This window comes from Rhinatrema bivittatum, chromosome 11, assembly GCF_901001135.1.
Source record: "Rhinatrema bivittatum chromosome 11, aRhiBiv1.1, whole genome shotgun sequence".
Lineage (NCBI taxonomy): Eukaryota > Metazoa > Chordata > Amphibia > Gymnophiona > Rhinatrematidae > Rhinatrema > Rhinatrema bivittatum.
The window spans coordinates 29,466,558-29,490,951 of NC_042625.1; the positions used below are offsets into that span (position 1 = coordinate 29,466,558).

A 24,394-nucleotide genomic window follows, 5' to 3' on the forward strand; every position below is an offset into this window, starting at 1 on the left:
GGAATACTAACCCTGTAGAACGGGGAATGGCACTGAAGGATGCGCAGGGCAGGAGAATTGATGCTATCCTTAAGCAGGTCTTTGAGGCAATGGCAAATGAATTTGCAGATAGCCTCTTGCTGCTCCCTGGTGGCTCGGACTTGCTTGCTTCTCTCTCAGGAAGACAATGAATCTGGTTTGAATTCCAGGGCAGTGATAGAACTGGTAGCTGCCTTTTTGGCAGATGCAGGCTGCGTCCTGGTCCGCACTTATGCCAGAGGGGTGGCTTCGGTGATAGCAGCAGGTGTCAGCTATGGCTGAGGAATTGATTAGCTGATACAATTTCAAAGTCTACTCTTACGAAACTGCCCTTTAAACGATCACTCTTGTTTGGGAGTGAATTAGAAAAAATGGCCAGTAAGCAGGGTGAGTCCCAGGTTCCTTGGTTACCAGAGGATAAAAAGCAGGCGCCATGCTCGTTTGGCGTGAGAGGTCGTGCTAGGTGTTTCAAAAGCTTTCGACCCTTCAGAGGAGATGCTTCTCAAAAGGCTCAGCTTTAGGTAGGTTCAGTCCTTTTGTCCCAGACAGCCCAGATGGGGCGCAGGCTCGTAGTGGCGGTTCCTCCCCAACCCTCTCGGTGAAGGTGTGCCAACTACCCCTGGGAACATGATATAGTGGGTTCCTCTCTCTCTTTTTTTTTTTTTTTTATCAGAGGTGGGCCAGAGAGAAGGGTTGACCTTTCTATACGGTCTCTATAGAGATGAAACAAGAGGAGGCATTTTAGCAGATGGTATGGGTTTGGGAAAAACTATACAAATCATTGCATTCTTTCTGGTATGTTTGATCCTGAACTTGTAAAATTTGTACTGCTGGTCATGCCAACAACCCTCATCAGCAAATGGACAAAAGAGTTTGCTACATGGACTCCAGGGATGAGGGTGTTAACGAATTTCATGGTACTAGTAAGACTGAACGTATTAAGAACCTGGAAAAAATTCAAAGAAAAGGAGGTATTATTATTACGACCTATCAGATGTTGATCAATAACTGGCAGCAGCTTTCTGGCTTTAATGGAAGAGAGTTTATTTGGGATTATATAATTCTTGATGAGGATCACAAAATTAAAACCTTCTGCTAAGACCACTAAATGTCCACACTCCATTCCTGCAAAGAATCGCATCCTTCTTATAGGGACACAAGTCCAAAATAACCTGCGGGAGTTGTGATCATTGTTTGACTTTGCCTGTTGGGGAACATTGCTTGGAACATCAAAAACATTAAAATGGAATATGAAAACCCAATCGCAAAGGAAAGGGATGCTACCCCAGGTAAGAAAGCACTTGGACTAAAGATGTCAGAAAATCTTATGAAACTTATTAAACCATACTTTCACAGAAGGACAAAGGATGAAGTTTTGAAATGCAAGCCTGCTGAAAAGGAAACATATTTAAGTTGACAGCAATCAAGATCATGTCAGACCAGTGGGTTCTGGAGGTGAGAAGAGACGGCCATGCGCTGGAGTTTCTCGGCATTCCTTGGGACGTTTTCCTGGTGTGTCCCTGCAGCTCTCCGCAGAAGAGGCAGGCAGTGGAGTGTATGTTGTCAAGACTCTTCAGCCTGTGAGTCATGATCCCAGTGTCCATGTCACAAGAAAATACGGGCCGATATTCTATTTGTTTCGTTGTATCCAAGAAAGAGGGTTCCTTTCACCTCCATCCTGTATCTCAAGGGAGTCAACCGTCATTTGCGAGTGACTCTGTTCCGCATGGAAAACTTACACTTGGTGATAATGGCAATACAGTCGAGGGAGTTTCTTATGTTTCTGGATTTTTCAGAGGCGTACCTACATATTCCTATCTGGATGGACCATCAACAGTTTCTGCATTTCGCTGTTTTGGGGCAGCATTATCTTTTTTGAGCGCTATCCTTCAGTTTGGCCACCACGCCCAGAACCTTCTCCAAGGTCAAGGCAGTGGTAACTGCAATGTTGAGAGAGGATTCTAGTCAACCCGTACTTAAATGATTGGCTAATTAGGACTAAGAAAGAGCTCCTTGCTACAGGAATTAGGTTGGGTGGTGAACTTGGCCAAGAGCAATCTACTGCCTTTCCAGACACTGGAGTATCTCTGTGTTCATTTCAACATGACGCAAGGCAGAGTGTTTCTACTGGAGTGCTGCATTCAGAAACTGATGGCATAGGTGCAACTATTGACAGAAACAATACGTCCAACGGTATGGTCCTACAGGTGCTCGGGCTGATGGCAGCCACCCTAGAGGTGGTTCCATGGGCAAGGGCGAATATGCATTCTCTTCAGTGCATACTGCTTGCTTGTTGGAGTCCACAGTGTCAGGGCTATTGATAAGGCTTCACTTACCAGTGGAGATCAGCATTCAACTGCAGTGGTGGTTACAAGCGGATCATTAAGGAAGGGCGTTCCCCTATGAACACCCGCAATGGCTAGTACTCATGACTGATGCGAGCTTCCAGGATCGGGGGGCTCACTATCAGGAGTTGGCAGTGCAGTGGCGCTGGAGTACAGAAGATTCACCTAGGACGAGCAGGATGGTAGTCCTCACATGTGGGTGACATCATCTGATGGAGCTTGGCATGGAAAACTTTTGTCAAAGTTTCTAGAAGCTTTGACCAGCACACTGAGCATGCCTAGCATTCCGCTATCCGCACATCGTCCCTCTTCAGTCCTCTTCTTTTCGGTGGTGCAGTTTGCCTTGTGGTTCATGGAGCTCTCAGTTTTCTCGGGTTTTTCTTGATATTTCAAACTTCTCCTGATTTCCTCATTGGGTCCCCTTCGGTCAGTGCCTACTTGGTGTGGTAGGTTTTCTTATCTTTTTCCAAACTTTGTGGTCGATTCCAGACTTTTGCTTCATGTGACCACTGGTCATCGACCACATGTCGGTTGTTTTTTCATGGCATCGACCGGTTTTCGTTGGTGCCCCCAGTGCCCATGGACCATGTTCTTCACGGATCCACACGAGATTTGCATCTTCTGCCTGGGGGCCCTCACACGACTTCTGTGGGTGCTGTCTCTGTAATCAGATAACCCCCAAAGGGCGTCGGGTGCACCTTGATAAGATGGAGAACTTTTTGGGGCCCCGAAGTCTGCTCCATCGATGCTGAGAGGTCACGGGGAGCCTGTTGATATGCTTCCCCTGGCTGTTCCTCTCACCAGTACCTCCAAGGACCGAGGGGGACGGTGATAGATCCTCGATTTCACCGCTCTCCTGGACATCGGGATCTTCTGCCTCCTCTGTGCTGGGGAAAGATCGGGAGGTCCCGCAAGCATCATCACCGGTCTCCGTCGATGCATAGCTCTGGTTCTGGAGTGGCACCGGCGGCCGCCAGGCCACCACCAAAGCAACACTGTCCATCGGAGGCCCCATCCTCAGATGTCCTTGGTAGTCCTAGGTATTCCCCACCGACACCGGTGCTGGGCACCGTGCCACCTCGGAGACCCAAGGAAGAGCCGGTGACTCCTCATCCACCTCCATCAGTCCTGGCCACTCCGGACTTTCAGGAAGATTTGGACCGCAGGGTGCAGTCCGCAGTGCTTAAGGCTCTCCAGAGTGTTGAGCTGCTGGTGCCACCAGCCTCTATACCAATGCCCGAGCCTTCGCCATCGATGCTAGCACCACGAGGGGCCCTCTGTTTCCCAGTGGCCTCCGATGCCCTCCGATGGAGGTAATCCCGATTCTCGGGTCCTCTGAGGAGGAAGATACGGCCGGTACTGTGTTTCCCAGACCACAGTTCCCCGAGCCCTTGTTGGGTCCTTCCAGCCTCCCGCGGTCTCCTGTCCTCTCGATGCCAGGGGAACCATCGATTCCCATGGTGCCCTCATAGCCTCCGAAACCATCAGAGCCCAGGGCTGATCCCCCTCATGGACCTCGTCCATGGCATGCTGGTCCCAGTGAGGAAAGGACTTACAACCCTTGGGGTGATGAATCCACAGAGTTGTCTTCCGTTTATTCGGATGACTCCCTCTTAGAGCTCTCTCGTCTGGAGGAACGGTGTTGGTCGCCCCCTGAGGACTTGTCCTTTTCAGGGTTTGTCAGGGCTATGGCTGAAGCCATCCCCTTTCAACTGCTCACCGAGGAAGACGCATGACATAAGATGCTGGAGGTTCTTCAGTTTGGCGATGCTCCTACGGAGATCATGGCGGTTCCTATCCATGACATTTTCAAGGACCACCTCCTCCGCATGTGGGAGCACCCCATTTCTATCTCCCCCGTCAACAGGCCGTGGGGTTTGAGAAGCGGCACTTCTCCCACCAGTCTGTGGCGGTGGAGTCCACCCTGAAAATGGCCCATCACTCCCGCATCCATGCCTCTGCCCCTCCGGGATGAGAGCAGAGGGAGCTAGATGCCTTGGGCAGGAAAGTCTTCTAAGGTGCCATGCTGGTGGCCTGCATCGTTGTCTACCCAGCTATATATGACCCAGTACAACTGTAATCTCTGGAAACAGGTCCAGGGCTTCGCAGAGGGCCTACCTCAACAACAACAGGAGGCCTTCTTGGCCATTGTCCTGCTGTGCCTCTAGGCTGGGAAGCATGAGGAGCATTCCACCTGTGAGGTTTTCGAGACAGTGGCCTGGTAGCTGTGATTGGCATGGCTCAGAGCCTCTGGCCGGAGGTCCAAGACAGGCTAGTCAATCTCCCCTGCACAGTGAAAACCTCTTCAGGGATAAAGTCTGAGATGTGGTAGCGCAATTGAAGGACTATCATGACATCCTTCAACAGCTTTCTGCTAGCGCTTCTGATGCCCCGTTCTCGGCCAGGAAGCTCTCTAGGCCAGGATCCTGGAAGCCCTTCTTCAGGCAGAGGAATTATTATCCTCCAACCTCCAGGGGCAGTCCCAGCAAGCCCCGGCCACAGGCTTTTGACTGGCGGCGAGGGAACAAAAGTCAGTTGACCGTACCCCTGACGTCGGATCCCCCGGGTGAGGCAGGCTCTTGATCTTCGCCTATATCTGGGAAGAGATCAAGTCGGACCGATGGGTCCTACTATCATCCGTCAGGGCTACCATCTAAACTTCAGTCAGCTTCCAGAGGCCTCGCCCCCATGTCCATTGTGGGGTTTGTCCTCCCAACTGGTCTTACTTCAGATGGAACTCTCTGTCCTCCTTGTAGCGGGCGCAGTGGAACCAGTCCCTCGCCATCAGCAGGGCCAAGGGTTCTATTCGAGCTATTTCCTCATTCTGAAGAGGCATGGTGGCTTGCGCCCCATTCTCAACCTCTGGGCGTTGAACAAGTTTCTTGTAAGAGAAAAGTTCAAGGTGGTATCTCTGGGCACGCTGTTTTTGTTCCTCAGAGGAGGAAGGCTGGCTTTGCTCCCTCAATCTCAAGGAGGCTTACGCACACATTGCAATCGTCCCCAACCACTGGAAGTACCTCCGCTGCTTGGTCCTTCAGCCTCTAGTGCTCTAGGACTGCGTCTCCCAGGTGCTGGTGGTGTCCCAAAAACTCTCCACTAGAAAGTTCTGCAGCTTGAAGTGAAAAAGGTTTTCCATTTGGTGTGCGGGGCATGGCTTGGATCTCTTCTCTTGCCCCCTTCGCAGCTGTTGGACTACCTGTGGCATCTCTCAGAGTCGTATCTTTAGACCAGTTCGGTCAGGGTCCATGTGAATGCTGTCAGTGCATACCATCGGGAGGTTGCTGGCATGCCGGTTTATCCCAGGACAAGCAGGATGCTAGTCCTCACATATGGGTGACGTCACTGACGGAGCCCTATTGCGGGAAAACTTTGTCAAAGTTTCTAGAAACTTTTGACTGGCCCTGTGAGGCCACTGAGCATGCCCAGCATGCCATGATTTCTCTGCCACAGGGGTCTCTCCTCTAGTCTTCGTTTTTCCGTGCTGCTGTAAGCATCGCGGATCAAGGAGCCTTGTGAGTTTTCCTCACAATATTCTGACTGAAAAGTCAACTTTTTCTCCCATAGGGGATTCTCTCTCTCAGTTTCCACCGGCCGGTGAGTAAACAGTCTCGTTTTTACTTTCAGTAAAATCTTTCTCATTTTCTTTTCCCTTATTTTCATCGACGGCTGTCAACAAAAAATGGCTTCCGGTTTTAAAAAATGTCCAGTTTGTAACAGAACAATGTCTATAACAGATCCACACCTAGAGTGTGTTATCTGTTTGGGAGACAAACATGACTTTTCATCCTGCCCTCAATGTGCAGAGATGACTCCTAAAGGTAGAAAACTTCGACAGGAGAAGATGGAACATCTTTTTCACCTCCAGCTCCTTCCTTCTCCTTCAACATCGACGAAGTCATCCCCGGTGGGGGTTACAAAGCGAATTTTATTGAAAAAACGTCTGGAGGGATCGGGAGATCATCCATCGCCGTTGACGGCATCGATAAGGTTGGTAGTCGAATATCGTCCAAAACATCGCTACCGACATAGACATACATCGACTCCAGCGACGATCCTCTCCCTGGAGGAACAGACCGCTAAACGGCAAAAATCGCAGGAAACTCTGCTACCTTCCTCGCTGGGGCCTATACCTGCATCGATCGAACCTCCTCAGGGATCTGCGGATGCGATATCGATGCCTACATTGCCACCGCATACAGCTGCTCTGCCTGCACTAGCTGTATCGCAGGAATTGTCAAATTTTATTAGACAAGCGGTGCTCCAAGCCCTGAAAGAACATACACCTACTCCGGCGACTTCACCGATGCCGGTGCCGTCACCGATGCCAGTTATTGAACCGATGCCGGTGCCCTCACCGATACCGGTGATTGCACTGAGGCCGATGACTCCGTCGATACCGATGCCGACGATTCAGTCGATGCCGGTACCCACACCGATTCCAGTCAAGGTGACGCCGACACGACCACCAAAGATACCGATGCCATCGTCTATTCCAGCGCCGTCACCATCGATGCCACTCTCTCCCGGGGACCCGGGACACCCAGAACTGGCACTCTACCATCTCTAATGAAGAGATTCGATGAGGTGGTCGGTGCTCTTCCTCCCAAACCTGGAAAGACCACCCGGAGGAGCCACCCTTGGAAGATCCACAACCAGGTCCTTCAGGGATTCCTAGACCACCGAATATCCACAATTTCTCCACCTGAACATAATCCATATGACACTTGGAGTGATACACACTCAGATACCTCATCTGAGGCCTTCATGTCAGATCCTTCACCGGATCCAAGGAAAAAATCTCCACTGGAATATTTCACATTCACAACCTTTGTCCAGGAAATGGCTGACACCATTCCATTCACTTTGGTCAAGAGCAGGACGTCAGGCAGCAAACATTGGAGGTTCTTCAGTTTGTGGACCCCCCAAAACAAGTGGTAGCTGTACCAGTCCATGATGTCCTTTTGCAATTATAACATCTGATTTGGGAACATCCCTGCTCAGTGCCAGCTGTTAACAAGAGATGGACACTACATATTTGGTGCAGTCTGCTCCTGGCTACCAAAAATCACAGCTGCCTCACCAGTCAGTAGTGGTGGAATCTGCACAGAAAAGTCCAAGAGAATTAGACCACATTCTTCAAATCCCCAGGTAAAGATCACAGATTTTTAGATTCCCTGGTACGGAAAGTCTTCCAAGGGGCCATGTTAAATTCCAGGATATCTCGTATCAATGACATGACCCAGTACCAAAGAAATTTGTGGAAGCAAATGCAGGACTTTATTCCATCACTTCCATCACAGCATCAGGAAGCAGCCCAAATGATTATTCATAAAGGGCTAGAAGCAGGCAAACACGAGGTACGTGCAGCCTTGATGGTTTTGAGACAGCTTCCAGAGGTGGCTGCATCGGGTATAAGTGCCAGACGTGGGCGGCTTAAAGCCTCGGACCTCAGGCCTGAAGTCCAGGAGAAGTTAGTAGATCTCCCATGTCTTGGTGATAATCTTTTCGGATCTAAGGTACAGGATGCAGTTGCTCAATTAAAAGAGCATACCGAAACCCTACGGCAACTTTCAGCGATCCCCCAGGATCCACCTGCAGCCAATTCGTAGGCCTCAAAGGAAGGATTCTAGAAGACCTTTCTATAGACAGAGGAGGTATTACCCCCCTACATCTAGGAGCAGGTCTTCTAGGCCACAACAAAGGGCTCAGACCAGACAGCCTAGACCATCCAGGCCTCAACCTCCACCACAGACTGGTCCGGCTGCTGGCTTTTGAGGCCATTTCCAGGGAACACAGCCACTCTCCAATCCTCATCCAGAGCTTCCGGTAGGAGGTCGAGTATCCTCCTTTTACAACCATTGGGTTCAAATAACAACCGACCAATGGGTTCTGCAATAATATCTCGAGGTTACCAACTCAATTTCCTCTCAATTCCAACAGATTCTCTCCGAGACCTCTTTCTCTCAGCGAAAATCACATAATTCAATTACAAGTAGAATTATCCACCCTTCTGAAAGCCAGGGCTGTGGAGCCAGTCCCTGGACTCAGCAGGGCAGAGGATTCTATTCCCGCTATTTCCTCATTCCAAAGAAAACCGGAGGCTACGTCCCATCCTAGACCTCAGAAATCTCAACAAATTTCTAAAGAGAAAAATTCAGGATGGTGTCTCTAGGCACCATGCTTCCACTTCTTCAAACAGGAGATTGGCTTTGTTCTCTGGATCTTCAAGACGCTTACGCTCACATTCCAATATTCCCTCCTCATCGCAAATATCTGCTTCATGGTGGGTCATCGACATTTCCAGTACAGAGTACTGCCATTCGGACTTGCCTCTGCTCCCAGAGTATTCACCAAATGTCTGGCAGTAATAGCAGCACACTTGCACAAAGAAAGTGTCCATGTCTTTCCCTACTTAGACGACTGGCTCATCAGAAGTCAATCTCAACAAGGAGCTCTGGCTTCTCTCAGTCGAACAATTACTCTACTTCACTCCATGGGCTTTCTCATCAATTATCAAAAGTCCCACTCATTCCGTCTCACCTGCTTCAATTCATAGGAGCAGAATTGAACACCATCTCTCAAAGCTTTTCTACCAGGATCGGGCAGACAAACTTTCCCTACTGGCAAACTCGAACTCAAAGAAACAAGCAACAGCTCATCAGTTTCTAACCTTACTAGGCCACATGGCCTCCACAGTTCATGTCACTCCTATGGCAAGGCTAGCCATGAGGATAACTCATGGACTTTAAGATCACAATGGATCCAAGCCATTCAACCACTATACTCTCCAATTCAAGTAACCCACCAGCTACGTTCATCTCTCTTGGTGGGCAACAAGGACAATTTGCGCAAGGGCCTTCCTTCCAGCAACCAGTCCCACATAACTTAACTACAGATGCATCACCTTGGGTTGGGGAGCTCACATAAACAATCTCCAAACCCAGGGTACTTGGACAAAACTCGAAGCAACATTTCAAATCAATTTCCTGGAACTTTGAGCTATGCGTTCAAGGACTGCCTTTCACACAAGACTGTTCTGATCCAAACGGACAATACAGTAGCCATGTGGTACATCAACAAACAGGGAGGTACGGGCTCGTATCTCCTTTGTCAAGAAGCTGCACAGATTTGGACTGGGCCCTGACCACTCCATGTTTCTCTGGGCCACTTATCTGCGGCATCACAATGTAGTGCAGATCGACTCAGTCGCAGTTCCAACCACACGAATGGTCCCTGGATCCCTTAGTAGCGACCAGGATATTTCAATGTTGGGGACAACCAACAATAGACCTCTTTGCGTCACTGAATCACAAAGTGGACAGATTCTGTTCTCTACACAAACAGAAAAACCAGCCAGCCAAGGACGCCTTTGCTCGCCCTTGGAACTCAGGCCTTCTATACGCGTATCCTCCGATACCGCTCATAACCAAAACTCTAGTGAAGCTACAACAGGACAAGGGGTCCATGATACTCATAGCCCCGTATTGGCCTCGACAAGTATGGTTTCCCACACTTCTAGACCTCTCAATCAGGGATCCCATTCGCCTGGGTGTAGCTCCCACTCTCATAACTCAGGATCAGGGTCGTTGCGCATCCAACCTTCAATCCCTATCCCTGACAGCATGGATGTTGAAAGCTTGATTCTTCAACCTCTCAATCTTTCAACCAATGTATCTCAAGTGCTTATAGCTTCACGTAAACCTTCAACACGAAAGAACTATTCTTCAAAATGGAAAGGTTTACTTTGTGGTGCATGCAAAAGAGTATACCTTTCTCCTGCCCACAATTCTCTACTAGACTACTTATGCCAGCTTTCAGACTCTGGTCTCCAGACTCATCTGTAAGAGTCCATTTAAGTGCAATCTCAGCTTACCATAACAAGATGGGAGATGCACCAATATCCATACAACCTCTTGTCAGCAGGTTTATGAGAGGTTTAACTCAACTTAAGCCACCAATTCGGCCACCAGTCACAGAATGGGACCTGAATCTGGTCTTAACAGACTCATGCGTTCTCCCTTTGAACCCATGAATTCCTGTGAGCTTAAATTTCTCACATGGAAGACTATCTTCCTCATAGCCATTACATCGGCTAGAAGGGTTAGTGAGTTACAAGCACTTGTCACGTACTCACCCTACTCAAAATTCCTACATGACAGAGTGGTTCTCCGTACACATCCAAAATTCCTTCCCAAAGTAGTTACGGAATTCCACTTGAACCAATCCATAGTTTTACCCACATTCTTTCCAAGGCCTCATTCACCAAGGAGAACGGGCCTTACATACCTTGGACTGTAAGCGTGCGCTAGCATATTACTTAGACCGCACTGCAGTCCACAGGAAATCCACTCAACTCTTTGTATCTTATGATCCAAACAAACCGGGTAAAGCAGTGGGTAAACATACTCTATCCAACTGGTTAGCAGATTGCATACAGTTTTGCTATGAAAAAGCAGGCCTTCCTCTCCAAGGGCGAGTAAAGGCATTCAGTAAGAGCAATGTCAACCTCAGTAGCACACTATCGTTCAGTGCCAATTGTTGACATATGTAAAGCAGCAACATGGAGTTCTCTTCACACCTTTGCAGCTCATTACTGCTTAGACAAAGAAGGCGACAAGATTCAGCCTACGGACAATCTGTCTTAAAGAACTTGTTTCCAGTATAATCCCAACTCCTTCTACATCCAACCTGCTGTGATCTTCGGCTGCCCATTTTCAACAACATACTTCACTGTTGATTCATTACAAAATGACACAGCCTCTAGCTTGCTAATCACCCATGTGAGGACTAGCATCCTGCTTGTCCTGGGATAAAGCAAAATTGCTTACCTTGTAATAGGTGTTATCCCAGGACAGCAGGATGTAGTCCTCACGAAACTCACCTGCCACCCCACCGAGTTGGGTCCGATACGTTTTATTATTTTATTTTAGCTAGCGCTTATTGTTATACGAGACTAGAGCGAGACCCCTGTGGCAGAGAATATCATGGCATGCTGGGCATGCTCAGTGGCCTTACAGGGCCAGTCAAAAGTTTCTAGAAACTTTGACAGAAAGTTTTCCCGCAATAGAGCTCCGTCAGTGTCATCACCCATATGTGAGGACTACATCCTGCTGTCCTGGGATAACACCTATTACAAGGTAAGCAATTTTGCTTTCCGCGCAACCTTTGGTAGGCCGGTTCTTGCGGGGCCTCTTCCAGTTGAAACCCCCTCTTCGGCCTCCTGTCACTGCCTGGGACCTCAATGTTATCCTTGCACAGCTCATGCCACCTCCTTTTGAGCCGCTGCAGTCTTGTGACCTGAAGTTCCTCACCTGGAAAGTTTTGTTCCTGGTGGTGATTACTTCAGCTCGTAGGGTCAGTGAGTTTCAAGCTCTAGTGACCTACCCACCATACACAAAATTCTTCCATGATCGTGTGGTGTTGCTTACGCATCCGAAGTTCCTGCCCAAGGTGGTAACAGATTTCCACCTTAATCAATCCATCTTGTTACCCACTTTCTTCTCCAGGCTTTATTCCCACTCAGGGGAGTGAGCTCTTCACACCTTGGACTGCAAAAGGGCTTTCTTTCTGGATTGTACAGCAAGCCACAGACAGTCCACCCAGCTCTTCGTATCTTTTGATTCTAACAGACTTGGAAGGGCGGTGGGGAAGCAGACCCTGTCGAACTGGTTGGCGGATTGCATTGCCTTTTGCTATCAGCAGGCAGGCCTCCCACTCGCTGGCAGAGTAAAGGCTCACTTTGTGCGGGCCATGGCGGCGTCGGTAGCTCATCTGTGCACAGTCCCTGTCACCAAGATTTGACGGGCCGCAACCTGGAGTTCTCTTCCACATGTTTGCGGTTCATTACCTCTTGGACAAGGACGGGCATCAGGACAGTGCCTTTGGTCAATCCATCTTCTGCAACCTGTTCCAGTCCTGAACCCAACTTTCCTTCCGTGCTCTGTGGGAACCAGACAGTCCTCTGCCGACTCACAGCGCCAAAGTTGTTGTTGTGCCTGTTGGCACTTTGTTTGGTTGTTATTGGTCTTACCTGCTAATGGGGACAGTCTGGAGCTTGGTATTCACCCACATGTGAGAACTACCATCCTGCTTGTCCTAGGAGAAAGCGCAGTTACTTACCTGTAACAGGTGTTCTCCTAGGACAGCAGGATGTTAGTCCGCAGGAATCCCGCCTGCTTCCCCACTGAGTTGGGTTCTCTTTCCAGTTTGTTGTTTTAATTTTTCGCTCGTATTTTTTCTATGTTATGAGACTGAAGGGGACCTCGTGTGGACGCGTGGATAGCGGCATTCTGGGCATGCTCAGTGTGCGGGTCAAAGCTTCTAGAAACTTTGACAAAAGTTTTCCGTGCCGGGTTCCATCGGATGATGTCACCCACATGTGAGGCTAACACCCTGCTGCCCTAGGAGAACACCTGTTACAGGTAAGCAACTGCGCTGTCTCTCTGGAGCATCAATCGGCTTGAAGCCCATGCCGTTTGGCTGGCATGCTTGCGATCCGTCGATCCCTTGCAGGTTGAGTGGTCCAAATAATGTCAGACAATGAGAAGACAATGGCTTACATCAATTGCCAAGGAGGAACCAAGAGCCAGCAAGTGTCGCAGGAAATAGCCCAACTCATGGAATGGGCAGAAGTACATCTTCAGGAGATTTCAGCCTCACTCATTGCATGAAAAGACAATGTAAGAACAGACTTTCTCAGCAGCCAGAGTCTGGATCCAGGAGAATGGGAATTGTCAAACAAAGCGTTGCAGCTCATAGTGGACTACTGGGGCCTCCCATTTCTAGACTTGCTAGCAACATCACACAATGCAAAGGTTCCTTGCTTCTTCGATTGCAGGAGATCTGAAGTTTTTGGGCATTGATGCCCTCGTGCAGGTGTGGTTGGAAGGCAAGCTTCTATAGACCTTTCCCCCATGGCCCATGTTGGGAGAATGATTTGGAGGATTGAGAGACACACTAGGATGGTTCTTCTGGTGGTGACCCAGTAGAGTGTGGTATGCAGATCTGCAGTGGCTCCTGGTGGACTCCTCTCAGACTACCAGTCCACAGGGATCTGCTGCGGCAGGGGCCTATTCTTCATGAAGATCCGACTTGATTTTGTATTACGGTATGGTCCTTGAAAGGGCTTGGTTACTGAAGCGTGGATACTCTGCTGCTGTGATTTCCACCTTGCTTCGAGCATGAAAGTTCTCTACTTCCTAAGCCTGTGTTTGGGTTTGGCAAGTGTTTGAGGTTGTTTGGTTAAGATTCTGCTCATTTTAGATTTTTTGCAGGATGGGTTGATTAAGGGTTTGACCTTTAATTCCTTGAAGGTATAGATGGTGGCTCTTGCCTGTTTCCGAGGTCAGGTGAACGGTGAATCCTTGTCGGCTCATTCAGTTCTGGACCAGTTCTTAAAAGAGAGAAGCTTCTTCGTCCTCCCTTGCGGTTGCCGGTGCCCTTGTGAAGTCGTAATCTGGTTCTGGATTTTCTGGCAGGTCCCACCTTTCAATCACTGCATAGCCTCTCCTTGAGGTTACGTACTTTGAAAATGGTGCTTCTTCTTGTGGCAATTAGTTCTGCGCATAGAGTTTACGAGCTGCAGGCCTTGTGTTGTCGGGAACCGTTTGTGCGAGTGACTCCGGGGGTGGTACAGCTGTGAACCATCCTTATTGCTGAAGGTGGTCTCGGAATTTCACTTGAATCAATCTGTTTCCCTGCCAACTCTGGACAGGGAGAAAGATGTGAATGAATATTGCCTGTTACGGACCTTGGATGTCAAGTGGCATATCATGAGGTATTTGGAGGTTTCCAAACTTCTCAGGAAGACAAGTCTGGCTGTCAAACTCCACGGTGGGAGTAAACAGAATGAGCCGGTGTTGCGGGTTACGATAGCCTGCTGGATTAAGGTAGCTATCACGGCTGTGTATGTGGATGCTTTGCAGCCATTACCTAGTCAGATTATGGTTCATTCCAGTGCTCAGGCAGTGTCGTGGGCAGAGATTAGATTGTGTCTTGTATCGAGATTTGCAGAGCTGCGATGTGGTCCTCCTTACACACCTTTTCCAGGGATTACCACCTGGATGTGCAGGCCTTGGAGGACACAATCTCCTCGCATACGGTATTGATTGGAGTGTGGGCAGCCTCCCACCTTATTCGGGAGTAGCTCTGGTGCATTCCACTGGTGTGGATTAACCTGTCTGAATGTTAAGAAAGGAGAAATTATTACTTACCTGATAATTTCCTTTTCTTTAATGAAGACAGGTTAATCCACCTTCCCACCCTTGGCTGCCAGATGGTGGTGCTGTTGTCTCCTGTGTGACTGCGTTTCCGGGGATTACTGGTAAGTGTCAGATCTAGTCCCTAGAGTAGTGATATTACACTCCTTGTCTGAGCTCAGTGTTTCCTGTTAACTGAGTGTTTGAATGGTTGTCTGTTAATGATTATGATCATGTATTGTTTAGTTGTCCACAGTTGGCTTTTGCAGAGAATACTGGTGGACTGATGTTAGTGCAGGGATTTATATCCTGTGACGTCAGCTTTGCTCCATCTCCATCTGCTGGTAGAGGTGCATAACCCACTGGTGTGGATTAACCTGTCTTCATTAAAGAAAGGAAATTATCAGATAAGTAGTTATTTCTCTGTAGTTGAGCAAATAGTCTTTATAATTAAAAAATGTATTTACTTGTTCTCACAGGACAAGCAGGATGGTAGTCCTCACATATGGGTGACAGCATCAGGATGGAGCCCCTTCAGTCTCCTTTTTTCTGCTTAGCATTAGCCATGCAGGTTAAGGAGCCCTCTTGATATTCCTGACAGGAATTTTCCTCACGGAATTTCTCTTCGAAATTTAAAAACTTTTACCCCATCCGGGGTCCCCCTATCGATTCCATACCCGCTGTTGTGTAGGTAAGGCTTTACCTCCCATTGCTGTCGATTCCCGTCAGTTTTTCCTTCAGAGGCCTACCTGCCATCGACCGCACCGCGGATAGATTTTTGTCGAAGCCATGGCTTCGGGTTTTCGTTGATGCCCCGCTTGTCCCTGGACAATGTCCATCACATACCCGCATAGGGTTTGTGTTTTGTGATTAGGGACGGACCACGACGTTCTTACATGTACCAAATGTGCCTAAATGACGCCGAAGGGCCGTAAGGCTCGCTCAGAAAAGATGGCGTTTCTTTTCAAGGCAAAACCACTGATTGTTGAAGGCCTCGACGTCGTCTGAGCCAGCACCGTCCATCTCTTGTCAACAGTTGGACACCGGTGCTTCCTGTCCGACCACGGCTACTCCGAAGTCGTCCATCTCATTTTCCTCGGTGCCGGAAAAGGACTGGGCCAAGCATCGGGAGAAACACCGGCATCGCCATCGTAAGGCTCAGTCCGCTGATCCAGGCAAGCCCCCGGCATTGGTGTCTATAGAGCATTCCAGGAAGAAATCCCGTCCAGAAAAGCCCCATGCTCCTCTGAGACTGGGTCACCGAGGCGTTCCCCACCTTCATTGGTGCCGGGAGCCACGACTCCACTGTCACCGGTGGACCCTCCGGCTACGCCAGCGCTGCCTCCTACTCTGGGACTGGGGTTGCAAACCCCAAGCGCTTCAAGGTCTCCAGCCTCCATCGACTCCGGCACCAATTCCGGCTCCAGTCACCGACCCAATTCCCATGGTACTCGCACCATTGCTGGATATATTGGTTACGTTGATTGGTGCCCTTCCACTGGTGGGACCAAAGACACCGGTATGTCCTACTCCTTCGACTCCGATTCCTTTATCATCGGAGGACGAAGATGCACTGATGCCGGAGCCGATTCCGGGGCCGTCTGGAGTCCTGCCACCGCACCGTCCACCGAGATCACCAGATCCATCGGTGCCGATTCCATCGTCGATGCCGCATCGTCCTCGGTTGATGCCACCATCGATGCTTTCGATGCCCCCTCCGGAGCCATCGATGCCCTGACCTGATCCCACAGGAATAGCACCTTTTCTTCCATCTGAAGATCCCATAGGAGTTGGGGACCAGCCTTACCAACCTTGGACAGATGATTCTTCTCAGGATTCAGATGATATCCCTTCAGAACCATCTCCTCCTGAGGAGAGAAGACTGTCTCCTCCGGAAGACCTGTCCTTTATAAATTTTATTAAGGAAGTGTCTGAGGCTATCCCTTTCCAACTTCAGACAGAAGAGGACTCCAGGCATAAAATGCTGGAGGTGCTCCAATTTGTAGACGCACCCAAGGAAATCATGTCCATTCCTGTTCATGAAGTCCTTCTTGACCTGTTCAAGCATAACTGGGAGCATCCAGGTTCTGTCCACCGGTAAATTGAAAAACAGATGCTACCTATCTGGTACAGACAGCCCCTGGATTCCAGAAAACACAGCTTTCCCATCAATCTGTGGTGGTTGTTGCGACCGTCACTACCTGAGGTCTCCACTCCGCCCTCCTTACCTCCTCGGTGACTCCCTCTTGCTCAAGTGGAAGGTTGGCTGCCATGGCGTCTCTCTGCCGACTCTCTCTGGTGTCCCCGGAACGGCTCGACGCTGCAATCCGCCATGATTCACCCGAGCCTAAGGGCACGCGCGCGGCGCGGCCCCAACTAATGTACCAGCAGTGGCGCGAACCTCAGGGGCGTCCCCCTGAGATGACATCATCCATACCGGATACATAAGGTCTCTGAAATCGCCAACTAATCGAGTTAGCAAGGAGTTGGCGACGTACAAGAGTTCTCTCCAAGCTACTCTGCCTCCTCGGACTTACAAGGGGTACCCACTCCTCGGGGGCCTCGCTCTCTCTTTGTTTTTCAGGTCACAGTCTGGAACCGGTACTCGCTCCTCGGGTCCCATGTTCCCGGACTGGTTGCTGAATACCTCTTCTGCCTGGAAGTCATCGCTGTCTACAACACCAGTGAGTTACCATCTCTCTCTCAGAGCTTTCCCTGGAACCAGGTACTCGCTCCTCGAGGGCCTAATCCATTCCAGCTTCTGGGCTGCCTCAAGAGACTATTGTGTGAGTGTTACCATCAAGGCCCGGTTCCTGAACTCTGCATACCCTGCCTACTCACTATCTTCAGTTTCTCTACAGCTCAGTTATCCGGGATCGCTGTTCCAGTATCTGAGGGACTACAGCCCAGCCGGGCATTACCAGCTCACTACTGCAACCTCTGGTGGTGCAATATACTGTTTAATAAAAGAACTAGTGTGTGTCTGTCTCCATACTCTGAGCCTAACCGGTGGTCCCTCTCGGGATCTTCCCTGGGGGCGTGGTCATCTGCCACCAGCCCAAGGATCCACCCACAACTACCACAAACACTAACAGTGGTAGAGTCGGCCCAGAAGAAGGCACATTGTTCCTCATTCCTCAATACCTCCAGGGAAGGAGCAGAGGTTCCTGGATACTTTAGGCCGTCGTGTCTTTCATGGATCAATGCTTAATTCCTGCATTGTTTCATATCAATTATATATGACACAGTACAAAAGGAACCTTTTCAAAAAGATTCAGGATTTTTCGGACTCCTTGCCTGAACAATTTCAAGACCAACTTAACTGTTTGGTCCAGAAAGGTCTAGATGCTGGCAAGCATGAGGTCCGCGCTGCGTATGATATATTTGATACAGCCTCTAGGGTGTCTGCAGCGGGGATTAGTGCTCGGAGGTGGGCCTGGCTGAAGTCCTCCAATTTGAGACCAGAAGTACAGGATCGGTTGGCTGACCTCCCCTGTGCTGGGGATAATCTCTTCGGGGACAAGATCCAAGAAACTGTAGCACAGCTTAAGGACCACCACGAAACACTACGTCAGCTATCTTCAGTGCCTTCAGAATTTTCTTCCACCTCTGAGGCTGTTCAGAAGAGAATCTAAGTGGCCGTCCTACAAGCCGCGTATATATTATCCTCCTGCGACTTGTGGCCGCCCATCCAGGCCTTACCAGAAGGGTCAGTCCCGTCAATCAAGGCCTCATAAGACCCAGCCAGCTCCTCAACCTGGCCCAGCTTCGGGATTTTGACTCCTAGCTGGGGAGCATATGCCAACCTCCTCTACCATCCGTACCCGTAGGCGGTCGTTTGTGTCATTTTACCAACGCCTGGCACACGATCAATGGGTACTATGTAGTGACTCAAGGTTACCATCTCAACTTCCTGACTGTACCGGCGGACTTCCCACCTCGGCTGATGTGGGGATTATCTGACCACTCCCCTCTTCTAGAGGAGGAAGTATTCACCCTCCTCAAATTACAGGCAATAGAACCAGTGCCCCCCTCTCAAAAGGGACAAGGGCTCTATTCCCGATATTTCCTGATTCCAGAAATGTGAGGTGGTGTTCGTCCAATCTTGGACCTACGTCCCTTAAACAAATCTCTCCAAAAGGAAAAGTTCAGGATGGTAACAGTGGGCTTTCTTTTACCCCTTCTACAAAGAGAAGATTGGCTTTGCTCTTTAGACCTTCAAGACGCGTACAGGCACATATTGGTAACTCCGTCTCATCGCAAGTTTCTTCGGTTCTTGGTCGGCTCCCGACACTTCCAGTATCGTGTACTGCCATTCGGCCTAGCGTTGGCTCCTCGAGTCTTCACCAAGTGCCTGGCAGTAGTTGCAGCCTACCTCAGGGGACAGAGGATTCATATCTACCCTTATCTCAACGATTGCTTGATAAGGGCTCCATCCCAAAAGGATGTATTAACCTTCTTACATCTAACTCTCCAAGTGTTACTGTCACTTGGGTTTCTCGTCAAATATCCCAAGTCCAACCTGATTCCATCTTAGATCCTCTCCTTCATAGGAGCAGACTTAGATACCAGACAGGCAAAGCTTTTCTCCCACAGGATCGAGCTTACACTCTCACTGCCCTGGCGCTACAACTCCAGGCTCTGCGCTATACAACGGCTCGTCATTTCCTTACGTTGTTCGGTCACATGGCATCTTCGGTGCATGTTACTCCGATGGCCCGTCTAGACATGAGAGTAACACAGTGGTCCGTGATGTCCTAGTGGGCTCAGGCTTGCCACCCAATGTCCAGCATTGTCCAAGTCACCAGAAGGCTCCGCCAATCACTGGCCTGGTGCATTCAGCATTCAAATTTCCTAAAAGGCCTTCTCTTTCAGGCTCAGAACCTCAAATTACATTAACGACGGATGCTTCCAACCTTGGTTAGGGTGCACATGTCGACACCCTGCAGACTCAGGGAACCTGGTCTGCGGAGGAATCCAAACATCAGATAAATTTCCTGGAGCTTCGGGCAATCAGATATGCCCTGAAGGTTTTTCAGGATTACCTATCCGACAAAGCAATCCTGATCCAAACCAACAACCAAGTGGCGATGTGGTACATCAACAAACAAGGGGGAACGGGCTCTTACCTACTGTGTCAGGAAGCAGCACAGATATGGGCATGGGCTCTTTCCCACCCTATGTAACTCAGAGCGATCTATCTGGCAGGTGTGGACAATGTTCTTGCGGACAAGTTGAGTTGGACCTTTCATCAACACTAGTGGTCTCTCAACTCCATGGTGGCAGACACAATCTTTCGACGCTGGGGTTATCCACACATAGACCTCTTTGTGTCTATCCACAATCGCAAAGTGCAGAACTTCTGCTCCCTCCATCGCAGCCGCAAGTCACCGCCGAGAGATGCTTTAAGAACATAAGAAATTGCCATGCTGGGTCGGACCAAGGGTCCATCAAGCCCAGCATCCTGTTTCCAACAGAGGCCAAAACCAGGCCACAAGAACCTGGCAATTACCCAAACACTAAGAAGATCCCATGCTACTGATGCAATTAATAGCAGTGGCTATTCCCTAAGTAAAATTGATTAATAGCCATTAATGGACTTCTCCTCCAAGAACTTATCCAAACCTTTTTTGAACCCAGCTACACTAACTGTACTAACCACATCCTCTGGCAACAAATTCCAGAGCTTTGTGCGTTGAGTGAAAAAGAATTTTCTCCGATTAGTCTTAAATGTACTACTTGCTAACTTCATGGAATGCCCCCTAGTCCTTCTATTATTCGAAAGTGAAAATAACCGAGTCAAATCTACTCGTTCAAGACCTCTCATGATCTTAAAGACCTCTATCATATCCCCCCTCAGCCGTCTCTTCTCCAAGCTGAACAGCCCTAATCTCTTCAGCCTTTCCTCATAGGGAAGCTGTTCCATCCCCTTTATCATTTTGGTTGCCCTTCTCTGTACCTTCTCCATCGCAACTATATCTTTTTTGAGATGCGGCAACCAGAATTGTACACAGTATTCAAGGTGTGGTCTCACCATGAGCGATATAGAGGCATTATGACATTTTCCGTTCTATTAACCATTCCCTTGCTAATAATTCCTAACATTCTATTTGCTTTTTTGACTGCTGCAGCACACTGAGCTGATGATTTTAAAGTATTATCCACTATGATGCCTAGATCTTTTTTCCTGGGTGGTAGCTCCTAATATGGAACCTAACATCGTGTAACTACAGCAAGGGTTATTTTTCCCTATATGCAACACCTTGCACTTGTCCACATTAAATTTCATCTGCCATTTGGATGCCCAATCTTCAAGTCTTGCAAGGTCCTCCTGCAATGTATCACAGTCTGCTTGTGATTTAACTACTCTGAATAATTTTGTATCATCTGCAAATTTGATAACCTCACTCGTCGTATTCCGTTCCAGATCATTTATATATATATATATTGAAAAGCACCGGTCCAAGTACAGATCCCTGAGGCACTCCACTGTTTACCCTTTTCCACTGAGAAAATTGACCATTTAATCCTACTCTCTGTTTCCTGTCTTTTAACCAGCTTGTAATCCACGAAAGGACATCGCCTCCTATCCCATGACTTTTTAGTTTTCGTAGAAGCCTCTCAGGAGGGACTTTGTCAAACGCCTTCTGAAAATCCAAATACACTACATCTACCGGTTCACCTTTATCCACATGTTTATTAACACCTTCAAAAAAATGAAGCAGATTTGTTAGGCAAGACTTCCCTTGGGTAAATCCATGTTGACTATGTTCCATTAAATCATGTCTTTCTATATGCTTTACAATTCTGTTCTTGAGAATAGTTTCCACTATTTTTCCCGGCACTGAAGTCAGGCTCACTGGTCTATAGTTACCTGGATCGCCCCTGGAGCCTTTTTTAAATATTGGGGTTACATTGGCCACCCTCCAGTCTTCAGGTACAATGGATGATTTTAATGATAGGTTACAAATTTTAACTAATAGATCAGAAATTTCATTTTTGAGTTCCTTCAGAACCCTAGGATGCATACCATCTGGTCCAGGTGATTTGCTACTCTTTAGTTTGTCAATCTGGCCTACTACATCTTCCAGGTTCACAGTGATTTCGTTCAGTTCGTCTGACTCATCACCCCTGAAAACCATCTCCGGAACTGGTATCTCCCCAACATCCTCATTTGTAAACACAGAGGCACCCTCTTGTGGGCCAGCGCTCTCCTCTATGCATACCCTCTACTTCCACTCATTCGCAAAACTCTCGTGACGTTACAGAAGGACAAGGGCTCAATGATTCTCATAGCTCCTCACTGGCTGCACCAAGTATGGTTTCCAATCCTTAAAGATAACACAGAGCGACGGGTGGCTATGCCACCCCAACCTCCTGACCCTGTCATTGACGGTCTGGATGTTGAAAAGTTGATTCTCCAACCCCTTAACCTTTCAGAGTCTGTATCCCGAGTCCTGGTAGCTTCACGAAAGCCTTATACTAGAAAGTCTTATCGTTCCAAATGGAAGCGGTTTACCGTGTGGTGCGCTTCCATGGCCATAGACCCTTTTACTTGTTCCACTGCGAAGTTCCTAGACTACCTCTGGCATCTGTCAGAGTCTGGTCTACCGACTTCCTCCATACGGGTACATGTCAGTGCGGTTGCCGCTTTCCATAAAGGTGTCTCTATTTCAACTCAACCCTTGATAGTGTGCTTCATGAGAGGCTTACTCCACCTACATCCTCCACTGCGCCCCCCAGCCCCCGCTTGGGACCTTAACGTAGTTTTAGGGCAACTCATGATACCTCCATTTAAGCCTCTCCACTCATGCGACCTTCGTTATCTCACATGGAAGCTTCTATTTCTCCTCGCCATAACGTCAGCTCGCAGAGTTAGTGAGGTACAGGCATTAGTCACCTACCCGCCTTACACAAAATTTCTGCATGATAATGTAGTGCTTTGCACTCACCCTAAATTTTTGCCGAAAGTAGTATTGGAGTTTCATCTCAGTTAATCCATTATATTACCTACTTTCTTTCCCAGGCCCCACTCACATCCAGGAGAGCAGGCGCTGCATTCCTTGGACTGCAAACATGCCCTAGCCTTTTGTTTGGAGCGCACGTCAGCCCACAGGAAGTCCACTCAACTATTTGTTTTTCGATAAAAACAAATGAGGTAATCCGGTGGGCAAACAGACCCTCTCCTCCTGGCTGGCGGACAGTATTTCCTTTTGCTAACAGCAAGCAGGCCTTCTGCTACAAGAACGCGTAAAAGCACAGGCCATGGCAACCTCAGAGGCGCACCTCCTTTTGGTGCTGCTTACTGACATCTGTAAGGCTGCTACATGGAGTTCTCTCCATACCTTCACAGCCCATTATTGCCTAGACAAGGCTGGCAGGCAAGATTCTATTTTTGGCCAGTCTGTCCTACGCAATTTATTCTCAGCTTAAATTCCCAACATCCTTCCAGCGACCCATTGGGGGTTTTCAGGATGCCCTCCTACCCAAATCCACCCCTGTTGTTGAACCTGTTGCATGTCTTTGGGTGGTTTGGTACATTGCTCGGGCATCCTCAGCTCGCTATTCACCCATATGTGAGGGCTACCATCCTGCTTGTCCTGTGAGAAAGCAGAGTTGCTTACCTGTAACAGGTGTTCTCACAGGACAGCAGGATGTTAGTCCTCAAGAAATCCGCCCGCCACCCGGCGGAGTTGGGTTTGCTTACAATTTATTGTTTTATTTTTCGCACGTACTTTTTGCTATAAACAAGACTGAAGGGGGACCCCTACTGGATGCAGGTTGTTGGTATGCTGGGCATGACAGTAGTACCAGTCAAAGTTCTAGAAACTTTGACAAAAGTGTTCCATGATTGGGCTCCATCCTGATGATGTCACCCATATGTGAGGACTAACAACCTGCTGTCCTGTGAGAACACCTGTTACAGGTAAGCAATTCTGCTTTACCTCTTGTAGTTTAACATCTAGTGTAGTTATGCCGTCATTGATTTTACATTGACTGCTGGACACTTAACGGGGATCACATTTAATCTAAAAGTTTATTTGACCATCAAGTGAAAATAATTTTGTAGCTTTCAGAAAATTAAATTATATTCTCTCCTCTTTTGCTGCCCAAAATCCTCCTCCTGGCCTCTTGCAACAAATGAATTGTTTCCTTGAATGGCAGGCATAGCCTGTTTTTGAAAGATTTTATTCAGGTGATTCCCTTCACATTTTGGCTCATTTATTTGTATTTATTTTATTTATATTCTGCTTTTTCAGGCAGATTTCATTCAGGTACTGAAGATTTTTTCCTGTACCCTGATTGTAGCTGAGGCAATGGAGGGTGAAGTGACTTGTTTAAGGTCACAAGGAATGTCGGGATTTGAGCCCTTAGTTATCAGCCTGCTGCTCTAATCCTTAGGCCAGTCTTCCACTTCACTCCTCCTTTGATGTGGCTATTTACTTTATCTGGCTTTCAGGTTTTGATTGCTAACAACGGCATAGCAGCCGTGAAGTGTATGCGGTCGATCCGCCGCTGGTCCTACGAAATGTTCAGAAACGAAAGGGCAATAAAGTTTGTCGTCATGGTCACTCCAGAGGATCTCAAAGCAAATGCAGGTAACTACAATTGTTTTTCTTAATCGGCAGATGCCTGAACTGGCCTAAAGGCTCAGTGACAGTTCTGTTCACTGCCATGCGGACAGTCCCCTGTTTGATCCCTGGATTGGATCTTCTGCTCTTCGGGTCATCTGGGGCTGGGGATGTTGTAGAGACAACATTCATAGTTCCCATTGGGGAGGGAGTTCTGGTTGTTGTTCAAGGGTGACACAGTGGTTGGAATCAGGACTTATGA

General features: G+C 48.5%; 1 protein-coding gene across 1 annotated transcript in view; it reads left to right on the forward strand.

The window, feature by feature from the left end:
• Positions 1-24,394, forward strand: part of LOC115073128 (acetyl-CoA carboxylase 2-like) — a 107,658-nt gene that overhangs the window by 49,981 nt on the left and 33,283 nt on the right. The window contains exon 3 of the mRNA XM_029571310.1: positions 24,021-24,159. Within this exon, the coding sequence (XP_029427170.1) occupies positions 24,021-24,159 (139 nt within the window). The remainder of the gene's footprint in view (positions 1-24,020; positions 24,160-24,394) is intronic.